The 14,916-nt window shown below is 33.8% G+C and overlaps 1 protein-coding gene across 4 annotated transcripts in view; it reads left to right on the top strand.

The window, feature by feature from the left end:
• The window catches only part of GLCCI1 (glucocorticoid induced 1), a 101,288-nt gene that overhangs the window by 47,156 nt on the left and 39,216 nt on the right, over positions 1-14,916 (top strand). For all 4 annotated transcript variants that reach the window (XM_082693366.1, XM_082693367.1, XM_082693369.1 and 1 more), the window contains exon 3: positions 8,182-8,268. In XM_082693366.1, the coding sequence (XP_082549492.1) occupies positions 8,182-8,268 (87 nt within the window). The remainder of the gene's footprint in view (positions 1-8,181; positions 8,269-14,916) is intronic.

Here is a 14,916-nt window from a genome sequence, read left to right as displayed (position 1 = left end):
TCACATAACCATCCGCTTTTAGTTAAAGTGGAAGCCCGTTATTTGTGGAGAGTCTATTAGTAACTCTGTTTCTATAGGAAGCCAGAGAATAGTATTTTCATTGTACACTTTATGTTATGTCTTTAATTTTTTTGTTAAATGTTCTCAGCATGACTTGAGAAACCTAACTGGATAGATTATTAATGTACGGTCCCTTCTGGCCTCTTCTATTCAATTACTTGACTAGTGCCTCTATGTGACTTGAAACTTGGCAAGAAAAGTGTGACAGAAAATATCAGTTATTTTTGAGAAAATGCAAATAATGCTTGAGACTTTTGGATTCAGCAATACATGGCTTTTCTTTGAATTGAAAAATGAGGCTGATTTATAATTGCCTCTTTGACTTAACTATTTTCGGAACTGTTTTACTGAGATATAATTTATATACCAAACAGTTCACCTATTAAAAGTATACAGTTCAGTGGTTCTTAATATATTAAATTCAGGGTTGTGCAACCATTGCCATAATCAATTTTAGAATATTTTCATCACTCTAAAAAGAAACCACTGTACTCATTAGCAGTCACTCACTGTTCTCCCTGAATCCTCTTTCTCTCAGCCATAGACACACACAAATCTACTTTCTGCCTCTATAGGTTTGTACATTCTGAACAGATAATATAAATGGACTCACACAATATGGAGCCTTTGGTATCTGCTTTCTTTTACTGAGTATAGTATTTCTAAGGTTCATCCATACTATAAAATGTATCAGTATTTTATCCCTTTTTATTGCTAACTAATATTCCAGGGTATTTAATAAAATTTATTTCTACATTCATGAGTTCATGTACTGCTGTGAACATTTGTGTACACCTTTTTGTGTGGACACATGTTTTTGTTTCTCTGGGAATTACTGGATCATATGTTAGCTCTGTTGTTTAACTTTTTCAGGAGAACATTTTTATAGATTTTTTTTTCCCTTACATAATTAAAGTGTACCGTGAAAGCCATAACTGAACTGAATTATAACTTCCTGTCAGTATTTTCATCAATAACTTTCCACTAATATTTCTGAGAATTTGACATTTCAGTGACCTTCACTTTTCAGTTACTCTAAACATAAAATGTTCCTGCTTACCTGAAGTCTCTAACTCTGTTCCCATTGCTGATAGTTGGTAATCTGTGTTTAGACCCTTGGAATTTGGAGAAAACCCTAATCCCCACAGAAGAGACCAGTCTATTGTAATGTATAGTGCCATTCTAACTTACATGTAATTTATGGGTAACCTGTCTTCCAAAATAGATTTGACATTTATATCTAAAGTTAGGAGGGCTTTCTCATTGTAGATATATAGCCATACTTACCAATCCTGTAGCATAGCACTATTAATTTTTTTAAATGCTGTTTCTAATTTTGAAAACAGTAGTCATTGTAGAAAATTTAGAAAATACAAAAAAATCACAGAATAAGTTGCCTGTATGCTAATATCCAGACATAGCTATTTTTTAACAATGTGATATATATAATTTTATATCTTGATTATTTACCCTTAAAAAATCAATTTAAAAGTAGAATTCAGATGATATGATAGGTAGTGTTTTGTAATCTTTTTAATAAGTCATAGCCTTTTCCCATGACACTAAATATTCCTAAGCGTGGTTTTAAGTCTTTTTTTTCCCTGATTTTTTTCTCATTCAGCCAAAGAAAAAATTTATGGATTTACCATAGCATTATCTAGAATTCTCACTACTATTTATAGTTTGAAATGTCTCTCTCTAGTCTTTTTCTCTTTGTGTGTATTTGCTTACTAAAGTGGGATTGTAGTCCATATAATATTTTATATTGTAAGACTGTGCCACAGTTTTTCATTTCTCTACTGATAGACATTTAATGTATTTCCAGTGCATCTCTGGGTGCACATCTCAGGTTAATTCTTAGGAATAGAATTACTGTGAATATTGTGAAGGTTTTTGGCACATTTATGATTGCTTTTTCTCAAATTAGCATTTCTTACAGAGTAAGGCATATTATTTCATTTTATCATATGGAACACAGATGCAATACTTGATTTCTGTGGTATTTCCTGTTTTCAGAACTTGCAATTCACCAACTCCTTCTCTCCCCCCTCACCTTAAACTTAAGAAATACACCTTAAATCTTCTGAATAAGTTCCTTGGTACTAATCTGGAAAGTCACAAACCATTACTTCACAGATTATCATTCAGTTGTGTTTTGAGCATATTGAGGCCCAATTAAAGTAGATAGCAAATGTTATGCATTTTGCTTAAATACTCAGGCATGTTAACCCTTGCTAGGGACTACTGTTTAAGGTTCCTCAGTGATGAAAAATTTCTCCCTATCAATGTAACTTTCCACGTGGCTCCAAATGATATTTACATTAGCTTATGTAAAGCAGAGGCTTTAACCCACTGAGCCACCCAGGCGCCCCTATTTCTTATTCATTTTTATATTCTTACTCTAATAATGGTTTTCAGACTTAAGCTTGCATCATCATCATCTGGATATCTTGTTAGAACATGGGTTGCTGAGCTTTATCTAAGAATACCAGATTTAGTAATTCTGGGATTGACCCTGAGAATTTGCATCTCTAACATGATCCCTGATGAGGCTGATGCTGCTTGTCTACAGACCACACTATTGAAACTGGTCTAACCTAATGAGCACATAACTTGCTGTGTAGTTGAAGTGTGATAAAAATATTTGAGCATGTAAGTGCTGCTGTCACTAAATTTCTAAAGCTTTTTCAGCTGAACTCTTTTCTTTTGTACATTATTTGTTAACAAGTGAAACAGCAATTTATATTTATACTTAGTTATAAAGCTATTCTTGTATACTGTTATCAGAAGAACAAAGGATAAAATAGTAGAATCATCATCTTTTTTGTGCTGCTTTTAATGTTTCATCAGGATGGACTTTTCCATATCCTTTAAGTTAAAAGTTTTTTGAAGTTTAAGCATTTTTTTATTAGTGGGGGAAAAAAGCAAATCTCTAAATGATATATTTATAAATAATGAATAATTTATAATTGTCTATTATAAAGTTTTTTATAACTTAAAATCAGTCTACCACCATAATTATTAACTTAATTATCACTGATCATCATGTAATTTCACTTCATTTCATTTCTTGCTAGGTTGATCAGTACTTTAAGGATCATCTCTTTAGGGGCGCTCAGTGGGTTAAAGCCTCTGCCTCCAGCTCGATCCTGGGATCGAGCCCCACGTCAGGCTGTCTGCTCGGCGGGGAGCCTGCTTCCCCCTCTCTCTCTGCCTGCCTCTCTGCCTTCTTGTGATCTCTGTCTGTCAAATGAATAAATAAAATCTTTTTTTTAAAAAAAAAGGATCATCTCTTTAAGTACTGTAAAATAATTAGTCAGTAATCATATTTCTATTATAGATTATAAACTACATTAAATTCTAAGACCAAAGATTAATTGTACAAAAAATAGATTTTTTTTCAGTTTTATATCAGGGGTGCCTGGCTGGCTCAGTTGGTGGAGCATGAAACTCTTGACCTCGGATTGTGAATTCAAGCCCCACATTGGGCATAAAGTTTACTTTAAAATAAAAAAAAAATTTTATTTAAAAATGAGTTTTAAATAAGATTCTAAGAATTTTTTTAAGTGATTAGTGTTTTTTGTTTTGGGGGCATTTTAGAAGTGGCTTTGGGCTTGTGCATATTGAAAAATTGTACTTTCTTGCTAGGAGTTACTTTAATCTGTTTTGAAATTGATAAACCAGGAAAACACATTTGCTCTTGCTAGTTTTTGAATAAAGATATAACAGAATTATCTAGTATTCACATCTGTTAAAGGACCATTATCCAAAATATACAAAAAAATTCTTAAAGCTTAGCAGTTAAGAAAACAAACAACCTGATTTAAAAATGGGCCAAAGTCCCTAACAGATACCTCACAAAGAAAGATGGCAGGCAAGCATGTGAAAAGATGCTCTTCATCATTTGTCATGAGAGAAATACAAATAAAAACACACCTATTCGAATGGCCAAAAGTCAGGACCAATGACAACTCAGAGAAGTAGGAACTTCCATTCATTGGTGGTCGGTATGCAAAAACTGATAGCCACTTTGGAAGACAGTTTGGTGGTTTCTTACAAAACTGAACATAAGCTTTTCACACCATCCAGCATTCATGCTCCTTGGTATTTACCCAGAGGAGCTGAAAACTTCTGTCCACACAAAAACCCAGACACAGATGTTGTTAACAGTTTCATTCATAATTGCCAAAACTTGGAAGCAGCCAAGACGTCCTTCAGTAGGAGAACAGATAGGTAATGTTGGTCACCCAGACAACAGTGTATTGCTGAGCACTAAAAAGAAATGCACTATCAAGCTGTGAAAATACATGGAGAATCGTAAATCTATGTTACTGACTGAAAGAAGCCACTCTGAAAATATGACCCTACCTACCATATGATTCCAACTACATGGAGAAGCAAAAGTAAAGGAGAAAATAAAAAGATTGATGGTTGCTAGGCATTAAGGGATATGGGGAGGAATGAATAAGTAGAATACAGAGGATATTTAGGGCAGTGAAAATAGCCAGTCTGATACTGTACTGTGGGATACATAGCACATACACATTTGTCCACGTCCATAGAATGTACACACCACCAAGAGTGAACCCTAGTGTAAACTGTGGACTCACAGTGACAGTGTTGGGTCAGTAGAAGTTCATCAGCTGTACCAAATGTCCCGCTCTGGTGAGAGATAGCTGTGCCTGTGGGGTGGAAATGGGATATATGGGAAATCTCTGTAACTTTTTCTCAGTTTTGCTGAACCTAAAGCGTCTCTTAAAAAATTATTGTAATGAATGTGTGATCCCGTGCCAATAGAACTGTTTTCTGTGTATTTCACTCGTAGAAAAAGAGACCCTCATATAGCAAATGAAGAGGTAGTAGATGGACCTTGAGGGTTGGAGAGAAAGCCTTCATGGGCTGGACTTTGGACAATTCTGAGAGGCAAAAATGGAAAATAGCCTTTTCACCTATAGGAATCCTTAATCATGTAGAGGGAATTTTTTTTAGCCAACTACCTTTTTGTCACCAGTCTTAGAAATGGCTTTGGTTCTGCATTATTTAAGTGTAGCAAAAGTTTACTTTCTCTTAGATAGTTTAGGTGGCGGCAACTAGAAAGGAAGAATCCCCTAAGTGTGGTGAATGAAAAGCAAGCAATTATATACAATATGAATCACTGAGGATTAGATTTCTTTCTAAGCTCCCTCTGGAAGATGTTGAAAGTATAATTGTAAAATAAGTGTTGCAGGGTTATGTAAGTAAGAGTAAAAAAGTAAAGCAGGTTTTAGGAAAGTGTATTTGAATTTTTGAAATGCTAATTGCATTGTACATGGAGTATAGGAAGGTATGAAATACTGTATTTCCCAAATTAATTTGACCATCAAACTCTTACCTATATTCTTACCAACATCCAGGAGCAGGTTGTAAGTAGCACAGTTCATAAAGTTCTACTCTAGATCAGTGGACAGTGTAGTTGGAAGGAATGCTTACTGATATGAAAGGAAGGATCTTTTCTGCTTTGTGTTGTTTATGTGATTTAAATATTAAAACATTTCTCAAATCTTCAGATTTAACAAATTAGATACAAATTAGCTCGTCTTCTGTGACTTCACAAGCATGAATTTTATATAGATTTAATAAACCGAGGAACTATCTTTTGGTTTTTGCTTTGACTGAAATAACTAGTTAAAAATCTGTGATTAAACGCATAAAACACTGCTCTCCATAGAAGTTTCTGCAGTTATAGAATGTTCCACATTTGTGCCGTCTTGTGTAGCAGCCAGTAGCCATGAGCCACATGTGGTTATTGAGCATTTGAAATGTGCTAGTGTGACTGAGGAGCTGAATTTTGAGTTTTATTTCATTTTCACTAATTTAAACTGTTGGAAGCGGCTAAGGGTAGCTGTTGTGTTGGACAATGCAGTCTGTAGAATATATTTTGCAGACTAGAGCATTCTTCATAAGACTTATTTTAAATTGATGTGATTAAGATGAAATTACTTTTGAGGGGAGTATTTAAGTTGATAGTATGATGAATATAGTTAAACAATTTATATGCATGTAATTCTGCATCCACATGACTGAGAAATCTTCTAATAGTTTTACACTCTTAAAAAACTACCTATTTAAAAAAAAATATAACCTATTTCCCTAGCTAGATTTCAGGAGCATAAATGTTCCTTTGTAGTGAGTTTTTTATTTCTTTTGCATAACTAACACTGCACTCTGTAATAATCAAGTAGGTTTTCACATTCAGGTTTTTTTTTTAAAAGATTTTATTTATTTATTTGACAGAGAGATAGAGGGAGAGAGAGAAGCAGGCTTTTTGCTGAGCAGGGAGTCCAATGCAGGGCTCGATCCCAGGACCCTGGAATCATGACATGAGCCAAAGGCAGCCACTTAACCAACTGAGCCACCCAGGCACCCCTCACATTCAGTTTTAAGAAAAGAATGATAATATGAAGAAAAAAGGTCTTCTGTGAGAGAAGAGACCTCAGATGTATTATATTTGCCATTGGCATATTTGGTAGTATTAAGATAATTGTAAAAGTTTTGTGGCTGTTGATTTATCTCAGTTTAAAGTTGGAGATATAGTTTATGTAAATGTTTTTTGAAAAAGTTAAGAGTTATATAGAATGTAATTATTAAGTAATTATGGAACATATCAGAAATTTCACTCATTTTGTGTGAATGTACTTTTGAGTTTTAAACATTGTGATCCTTAATCATTTGATCTTTGACAAGAGTAATGCTTACACTTGGCAGAAAAATATAAGTAATAGGGCATATAAATTCTCAAAAGTTCGACAAAGATAAGCTGTTATAGCTGAATAATTTTAAAATAGTTGATTTTAAAGATATGACTACTTGGTAGAGGGGGTGCTAAATTTTTTCGGTGAAGTTTGACTTATTTAGGCCTGAACTTGGGAAATTTTAAGAACTTAGTTTTTGCAAACAACTTATTTGATATAGTGATACCTCTTACCCTTGAACTTGTCAACTGAATAAACTCTTTTGCTTCACCAAATAGCTTTGCTTTGGTATTTGAACTGGTTAACCAATTTGTGTTTTTATTCAACTAGCATTTAATTGTTAGTTCTGTTTTGTAATAGTATTACTTTTAAGGGGTGGTAATTATTTAAAAAGTTGTTCACAAGCATTTTGAATTGTATCAAGTGGAACTGATGGTTCTTCAGAAGAAACCATATAGCATAAACCTCAACATAAGGATTGATTTTTTTCAGTATGTAATAGTTGTTTTTTAAAGCTATATATATTTATTGTGCTAATCATTATCCTTTGTCTGTCTGTAGTGATTTTACTTTTCTTAATTTACATTACACTGTTTTCTCATATCTTAAGGATGATATTTTAAACAACTCCTAAATAGTCTTGCTATTTTAGTGTTTTGTGTTACATTTGGGTATATACAGTGTCTGTTACTGGTTGAACTATTGAACATGAGGTTTTAAGAAAACAATTCTCTTTTCTGACATGTAGCTCAAGTCCTTTTTTTAAAAAGATGTATTGCTTCCGATTATAGTAAGTTCATTTAGCTGACTGTTTTTTTTTTTCATTTTTATAATTTTATATTTTCATTTAAAGATGCTGGATGTTTTTCAAAAAAAGAATACTGTTGCTAACACTCTTTCCTGAATATAGGAAGAACAGTACAGTCAGCCCTTTCACTAGCTAGATATTTGACATGTAGGTCATCTGTAATCCCACTGCTTCTGAGCTAGTTCTGTTAATCTCATTTCCATCTATTTTACTTAGTAGAAATGCCATTTTATATTTAGTTTGGCAGTTCTCTTTAAAAGCACCAATTTGTGTATCTTCACAGTTAGTTCTCTTTGACTCGATAGCTTTAAGTTATTAATGTTAAGGTCAAAAAACAAATGTTTTGAGTAGCATTACTCAGAGATGTCAGAGATTGATCATATCTAATCAGAATATGACAGAATGTTTTAAATATTTTATGGGTCATGAAAATCTTAGCATTTAAGGGATTTTAGTATTTAGTATAGCCCCTTAACTGGTATGTGCTAAGATTTTGAAATATGTTTGAGTTGCTGTGAGATTAAGGAGCAGAGACAAAGTTCCTTATTTTATTATTTTTATTATTATTCTTTTAAATTAAAGACACCTAGCTGTTGGGCAGAAGAGGGAGCAGAAAAAAGGTCACATCAGCGTTCTGCATCATGGGGGAGTGCTGATCAACTAAAAGAGGTAAGTTTTTCTGTTTTCAGCCTATACCCTGTTTTAATCCTAGCAAATTATCTTACTGTTTCCCGAATATAATGGTATTTTCTTTTTTTGTGCTAACCTTACCTCATTCAGAGTTTAAAGGTTGCTTTCCAGGTTGTTTTCAAGTCTGAGTTTACCTTATTTGTGCCCTTCATATTGCTTATAGAGTATTTGTTATGCAGCCATTCAACTTGAGCCTTTTCAGAGTGAAGTCTGGTTGTGTGTAGCAGCCTCTGTATCTTGTTTATTTTAGCCATCTTCTGTTCTTACTTAAGCTCTCTTGTTTTTGAAAAGTTTTTTCTGCTTCTAATAGCTTTTTTGTAATATCCAACATGGTGTTGCCCTTTGAGACTGAGGAGTGCAGTAGAGTCCATGTTTTTTAGGAATAGTTCTTGACTCTTTCCTTTATTATCAAAACCTAAATTACGATAATCTTTATGCATACTTTGGACTATTTTCCATGATAGTGTTATTTTTTATCCATCTAAATTCTTAGATAATTGTTTTTATAAAATTATGGAGAATAGAGTTGAAAGGTCATCTAGTTCATCTCCTGAATAAATGCTCCTTAAAAACGTGGTCTTCTAGTCTATTATCATTCTCAGGGAGAGAGGTTCATCACTTTGCAAAAGAACCAGATGAGTTCCATTGTTTTAGCTTGAGTCATTAGTTTATTTTGCACATTGAACTCAAAATTATACCCCTAAGTTCGATTCTGCCTTTTGTATCAATATCGAGTAAGTCTAAATATTTGAAAGACTAGCAATATGTTATTTTTTTTTTTTGGACTAAAGATTGACATTTCTCTCATATTTTTCATATGTCACATGTCGTATGTTCATATGTCATAGTTTCCATACCTTTTAGCATTACTTTCATATACTGTAGGCTATCAGTATTTCTCATATACTGTGGTGTCTGGACTGAATAGATATAGTCGATTAGCATGATTTCACCTGTGAATACACTACATTTTTCGCAGCTTCTTTATTTTATTGATGTAGGGAAATTTTCAGCTTTTCTATATACCCTGTACACAAGCATATATGCACAAAATGAGTTTTTCCCAGAAGTAATAAATAAGAAAGGAGGGTGAATCTAATATGTCTAATCTAAAATAGTTGCACATCTGTGCATAGAATATGAATAACAAAAAAGTGAACTTGCAGTTTTATCTCAGAGGTAAATGTAATCTCAAAGTTATAGCCAAGATTTGGCATAGTTAAATTTTGGACTACAGCAACACATGATATACACTATTAAGAAGGAATGTCTGAAATGACTGAGTGAGATATTTGCTTACTTTTCCCACAAAGGAAACATAAAGCTAGACAAATTGTCAAAACAGCTAATTCAGTGCTCTGGAAATCAACCAAACAAATGAAGACTTTATTCATGAAAAGCACTGAACTCGAGGTATAAGAACAACACAAATTTATGGTGTTATCTGGTGCTGTACCTCATCCCTTCTACCTTATCCCCAGCTTTGTTGGTGTGGCATTTCAACCAAGATGGGGCAAGCCTTGAAAACTGGAATCTTTGTAGCCCTTGCTGGAGAGAGAGCACTTGATAGGAAGTGTTGTACATTAAAATAGTAACCAGGAGGACCAGTGACTTCTCTAGTCTAAGGTGTGGTCCAGTTAGTGGCAAGTAACAGACGCATGAAGTAGCAGGATTTTATGGAGAGCTCTAAAAGATAAGATAGTCTTGGGGGATTGAAAAGCTCATGACATATCCCAGGTTGACTGGAGGCTGGAGATATGCACAGCAGAAAATGAATAAGCCACCCATGTGTCACTGGTTAGTGGAAACTAGGAAATATGTTGAGAGGAGATTCAAGCAGGCCTACTGGTAATAAAATCTGGGGCCATCTTGTGAAAGGTTCAGACTTTGAATGCACTGTTCATTCTACATACAAATCCCATCCTGGGAGTGGAAGCCTTACTGGGTTGAGATAATTGAATAAAATCTGTGGTCAGTCTTTAGTCAAAAACTAAGGTGAACACTGGAGACCAGCTTGAAAGATCTTAAAAAGAAAAATGGGGTCAGGGGGAAAGGAGTAGAGAAATCAGTGGCCACTCAGTACAAGGGAAACAGATTTTTAGTTCATCAAGATGCTAAAACACAAACTGATAAGACAACCCACCACCCTCAAGGAAAATTAGAATCTAGAGTTGCTATAATGTGTTATTTAAAATGTCCAATGTCTAATAAAAAATTTAGAGATATGCAAAGAAAAAAGAAAGTACGACCTATACTTTAAAAAAAATCACTAGAAATTATATCTAATTGTCTCCATATGTTGGATTTAGCAGACAAAAGCATTAAAGCAGCAATTAGAAGTATGTTAAAAAAAAACAGAGAAAACCGTAGTTAAAGCAATAAAGTGAAGTAGGGTGATAGTGACTCAATGAATAAGGGATTTCCACAAAGAGATAATTATTATAAAAAAGAAACAAAAACTCTAGAGTTAAAAAGTATAGTAACTAAGTTTACTCAATGGGCTCAGTAGCAGATTTGACATGGCAAAAAATAATGAGTAAATTTGAATATAGGTCGATATAATTTGTACTCCTTGAAGAATAGAGAGGAAAAGATTGAAGAAAAGTCCACAGAGCCTCAGAGGCCTGCGAGAAAACCTTAAGTAGATACACATATACATAATGGGAGATCCGAGAGAGGAGAGAGCGAGAGGAGTTAAAAAATATATGAAGAAATGATGACAGAAATCTTTCCAGATTTAATGTAAAACTATCTGTAGATTCAAGCTCCACAAACCCCAAGTTGGAAAACACAAAGAGGACCTACATAGACACATCATAGTTAAACTATTGAAAGCCAGAGTAAAAGAGAAAATCTTAAAAGCTGGAAGGACAAAACTGACTTATTGACATATAGGGAACTGACCTAATAATTACCTTGAATGGCTGACTTCCCATCAGAAACAGTAGAGACCTTACAGCTTGACACATTCAAAATGTAGAAAGGAAAAAAAAATGTCAACCAAGTATTCAATATCCAGAAGAACAGGTCTTCAATTTAAAGGTGAATTATTTTCAGATAAACAAAGATTGTGAGAATTTCCTGCTGCTAGAGGGTCTTATAACAAATACCAAAGGAAATTTTTCAGGCTGAAAGGAAATGACTTCAGATGTTAATTCAAATCTATAAGAAGAACTTAAAGAGTATTGAGAATGATAAATGTTTGGGTAAATATGAAAGAGTCTGTAAATATATTTTTCTCACTTTCCACATTTAAAATACATGTATAATCATATAAAGCAATAATTATAATACTGTTATATTGGGTTTATGACATATACATGAAATGTACATATGGCAAAGTACAAAAGAGGGACAAAGAAATGGACAAGTACTAGAGTATAGTTTCTGTTTTATTGGAATTATTATTTTGAAGTAATGTGATAAATTAAGGTGCAAATTATAATCCCTAGAACAGTTGTTAAGAAACTAACTCTGAAAAAATAGAAAGTAAAAAATATAGAGGGATTAAAATGGTACACTATAAGTATTTATCACAAAAGAAAGCAATAAAGGAGGAACAGAAGATAGAAAAAGGTGTGACATAAATAGAAAATAATTAACAAAGTGGCAAAAGTAATCCAGCCATGTATGAATTACATTAAATATAAATGTACTGAACATTTTCCTTAAGAGGCAGAGACTGTCAAAACTGGATAAAAACACAACACGCAGCTATATATTGTCTGTAAGAAGCATACCTAATGATAAGAAAGCTTAACTGACACAGTAGACTTTAAGACAAGAAGTGTTACTGAAGACAGACATTTCATAATGATAAAAAGGTCAATACACCAGGAAGATATAATAATCATAAATTGTGTATACATCCAACAATGGTCCCCAAATTCATGAAGTGGAACTATGAAAGGAGAAATAAGGTTTCTACAGTAATAATTGGAGATTTCTTTTCTATTTATTTATTTATTTATTTGACAGACAGAGATCACAAGTAGGCAGAGAGGCAGGCAGAGAGAGAGAGGGGGAAGCAGGGGAAGGAATTAATAAAGCATACAGCAGAAACCAACAGAACAGAAAAATGTTAGAGAAGAATCAGTGAAACTAGAAGTTGGTTCTTTGGAAAGATCAACAAAGTTGACAAAACTTTAGCTAGACTGACAAAAAAAACAAAAAACAAACAAAAACCTTGTTTACCAAAATCAGCCATGAAAGGGGTGAAATTACTACCAACCTCACAGAATTTGAAAGTAGTATAAAGGAATATTATGATCAATTTTATGTTATCACTGTAGAAACTAAAGTTAAATAGATGACTTAGAAAGGCAAGTTATTAGAGACAAATTGTAAAAACTAACTTAAGAACAGGTGTGCCTGGGTGGTTCAGTGAGTTAAAGCCTCTGCCTTCCGCTCGGGTCGTGATCTCGGGGTCCTGGGATCGAGCCCCGCGTCGGGCTCTCTGCTCAGCAGGGAGCCTGCTTCTTCCCTCTCTCTCTGCCTGCCTCTCTGCCTACTTGTGATCTCTCTATCAAATAAATAAAAAAATAAAATATTAAAAAAAAAAACTAATTTAAGAACAAATAGAAATAGACTTCTAATAAGCAAAAAAATGGAATAAGGAATTAAAAATCTTCCCACAATGAAAATCCCGGAATCAAAATTTGGTAAATTCTATCAAATATTCAAAGAAGTAATATTAATTCTTCACAAATGGTTTCAGAAAATAGGAAAGAAAGAAAACTTCCCAGTTTACTTTGTCAAGCCAATTTAACTGACTTCAAAGCCAGGACAAAGATATCTCAAGAAAATAAAATGGCAGATCAATATCTCTTTTGAATAAAGAAGCAAAAAACCTTACCAGAATATTAGCAAACCAAAGCTAACCACATATGAAAAGGATTATATACCTTGAGCAAGTTGGATTTGTTCCAGAAATGTGAGGGTGGATTAAGATCCAAAATTCAATTATTGTAATACACTATATTAATAAAATAAAGAACAGAACCATATAATCATCTCAGTAGAGGCAGAGAAAACATTTGCCAAACTCCTAACAACCATTCAAAATAAAAATCTCTCAGCAAACCAGGAAAGAAAAAAGAACATTCTCTGCCTGATAAAGGGCATTTATGAAAAAAACAAAAACCTACAGATCACATCCTATTCTTTTTTTTTTTCCAAGATTTTATTTATTTATTTGACAGAGAGGGATCACAATCAGGCAGAGAGAGAGCGGGAAGCAGGCTCCCCACTGAGCAGAGGGCCCAGTGCAGGGCCCGATCCCAGGACCCCAAGATCATGACCCGAGCCGAAGCCAGAGGCTTACCCACTGAGCCACCCAGGTGCCCCTGTTTTGTTTTTTTTTTTTTTTTAAACAGTCTCCGCACCCAACATGGGGTTTCAACTCATAACTCTGAGATTAAGAGTTGCATGCTCTGCTGACTGAGCCAGCCAAGTGTCCCATCATAGTCATATTCATTCAGTTCAACAGTGAAAGCCATAATGTTTTCTTCCTAAGATCAGGAACAAGGCAATGTCATCCACTGTCACCTTGCCACTATTTCTACTGATATTACGTAGTAGGTTCTAGTCAATACAATCAGGCAAGAAAAATAAAGACATCCATATTGTAAAAGAAATGGTAAAACTTCTTAATGCCCACCACCAGAGCACTGGGTGTGGTATATAAACAATGAATCTTGGAACACTGAAAAAATAAAATAAATTTTTTTAAAAAAGGTAAAAGTAATCTTATTTACAGAAAACATGCAGAAACTATATTTAGACTGCTAGAAAATACGCAGAAACACAGACAGTACTAAAACTAGTAAACATGTTCTGCAAGATTGCAGGGTACAAGATCAGCATATAGAAATCAGTTATATTTCTAGATCCTAGATAGGAATAGTCCAAAAAATAAGAAAACAATTTATTATAATTGTGTCAAAAAGATGAAAATACTTGGGAATAAATTTAACAAAAGCAATGTAAGTTTTGTACACTAAAGACAACAAAACATTGCTGGAAAAAATTAAAAATTTAAATAAATGAAAGACTTACTTTGTTCATGAATTGGAAGACTCAATATTAAGGTGGTAATTCGTCCCAAATTGATTCATTGAAATCCCTTTTAAAATTCCATATTTTTTTGTTTTGGTAGAAATTGACAGGCTAATCTTAAAATTTATGTGGAAATGCAAAGGACTTAGAGTGGTCAAAAGAATTTATTTTTGAAGATTGATTTATTTATTTTAAAGAAAGCATTGGGAGGGAGAGAGGGAGAGAAGCAGGCTCCCTGCAGAGTGCAAAGCCCAGATGCAGGGCTCAGTCTCAAGAACCTGAGATCACAACCAGAGCCAAAATCAAAGGTCAGATGCTCAACTGACTGAGCTACCCAGGCACCCCCAAAATATTTTTGAAAACAAATTTAGAACATTTAAATCACACAATTTCAGTATTTATTATAGATCTATATTAATAAAGTCAGCAGAAGAAAGACACATAAATAAGAAGATCCAGAAATAAACCTTTATATTTGTGGTCAGTTGATTTTTCACAAAGGTACTGACACAGTTCAGTAGGAAAGCACAGTGTTTCCAACAATTGGTGCTGGGATAATTATATTCCATG

Source organism: Mustela nivalis (genome assembly GCF_964662115.1).
Source record: "Mustela nivalis genome assembly, chromosome: 12".
Lineage (NCBI taxonomy): Eukaryota > Metazoa > Chordata > Mammalia > Carnivora > Mustelidae > Mustela > Mustela nivalis.
The sequence above is the reverse complement of the archived record's forward strand: the minus strand, read 5'-3'. Positions and strand labels throughout refer to the sequence as shown.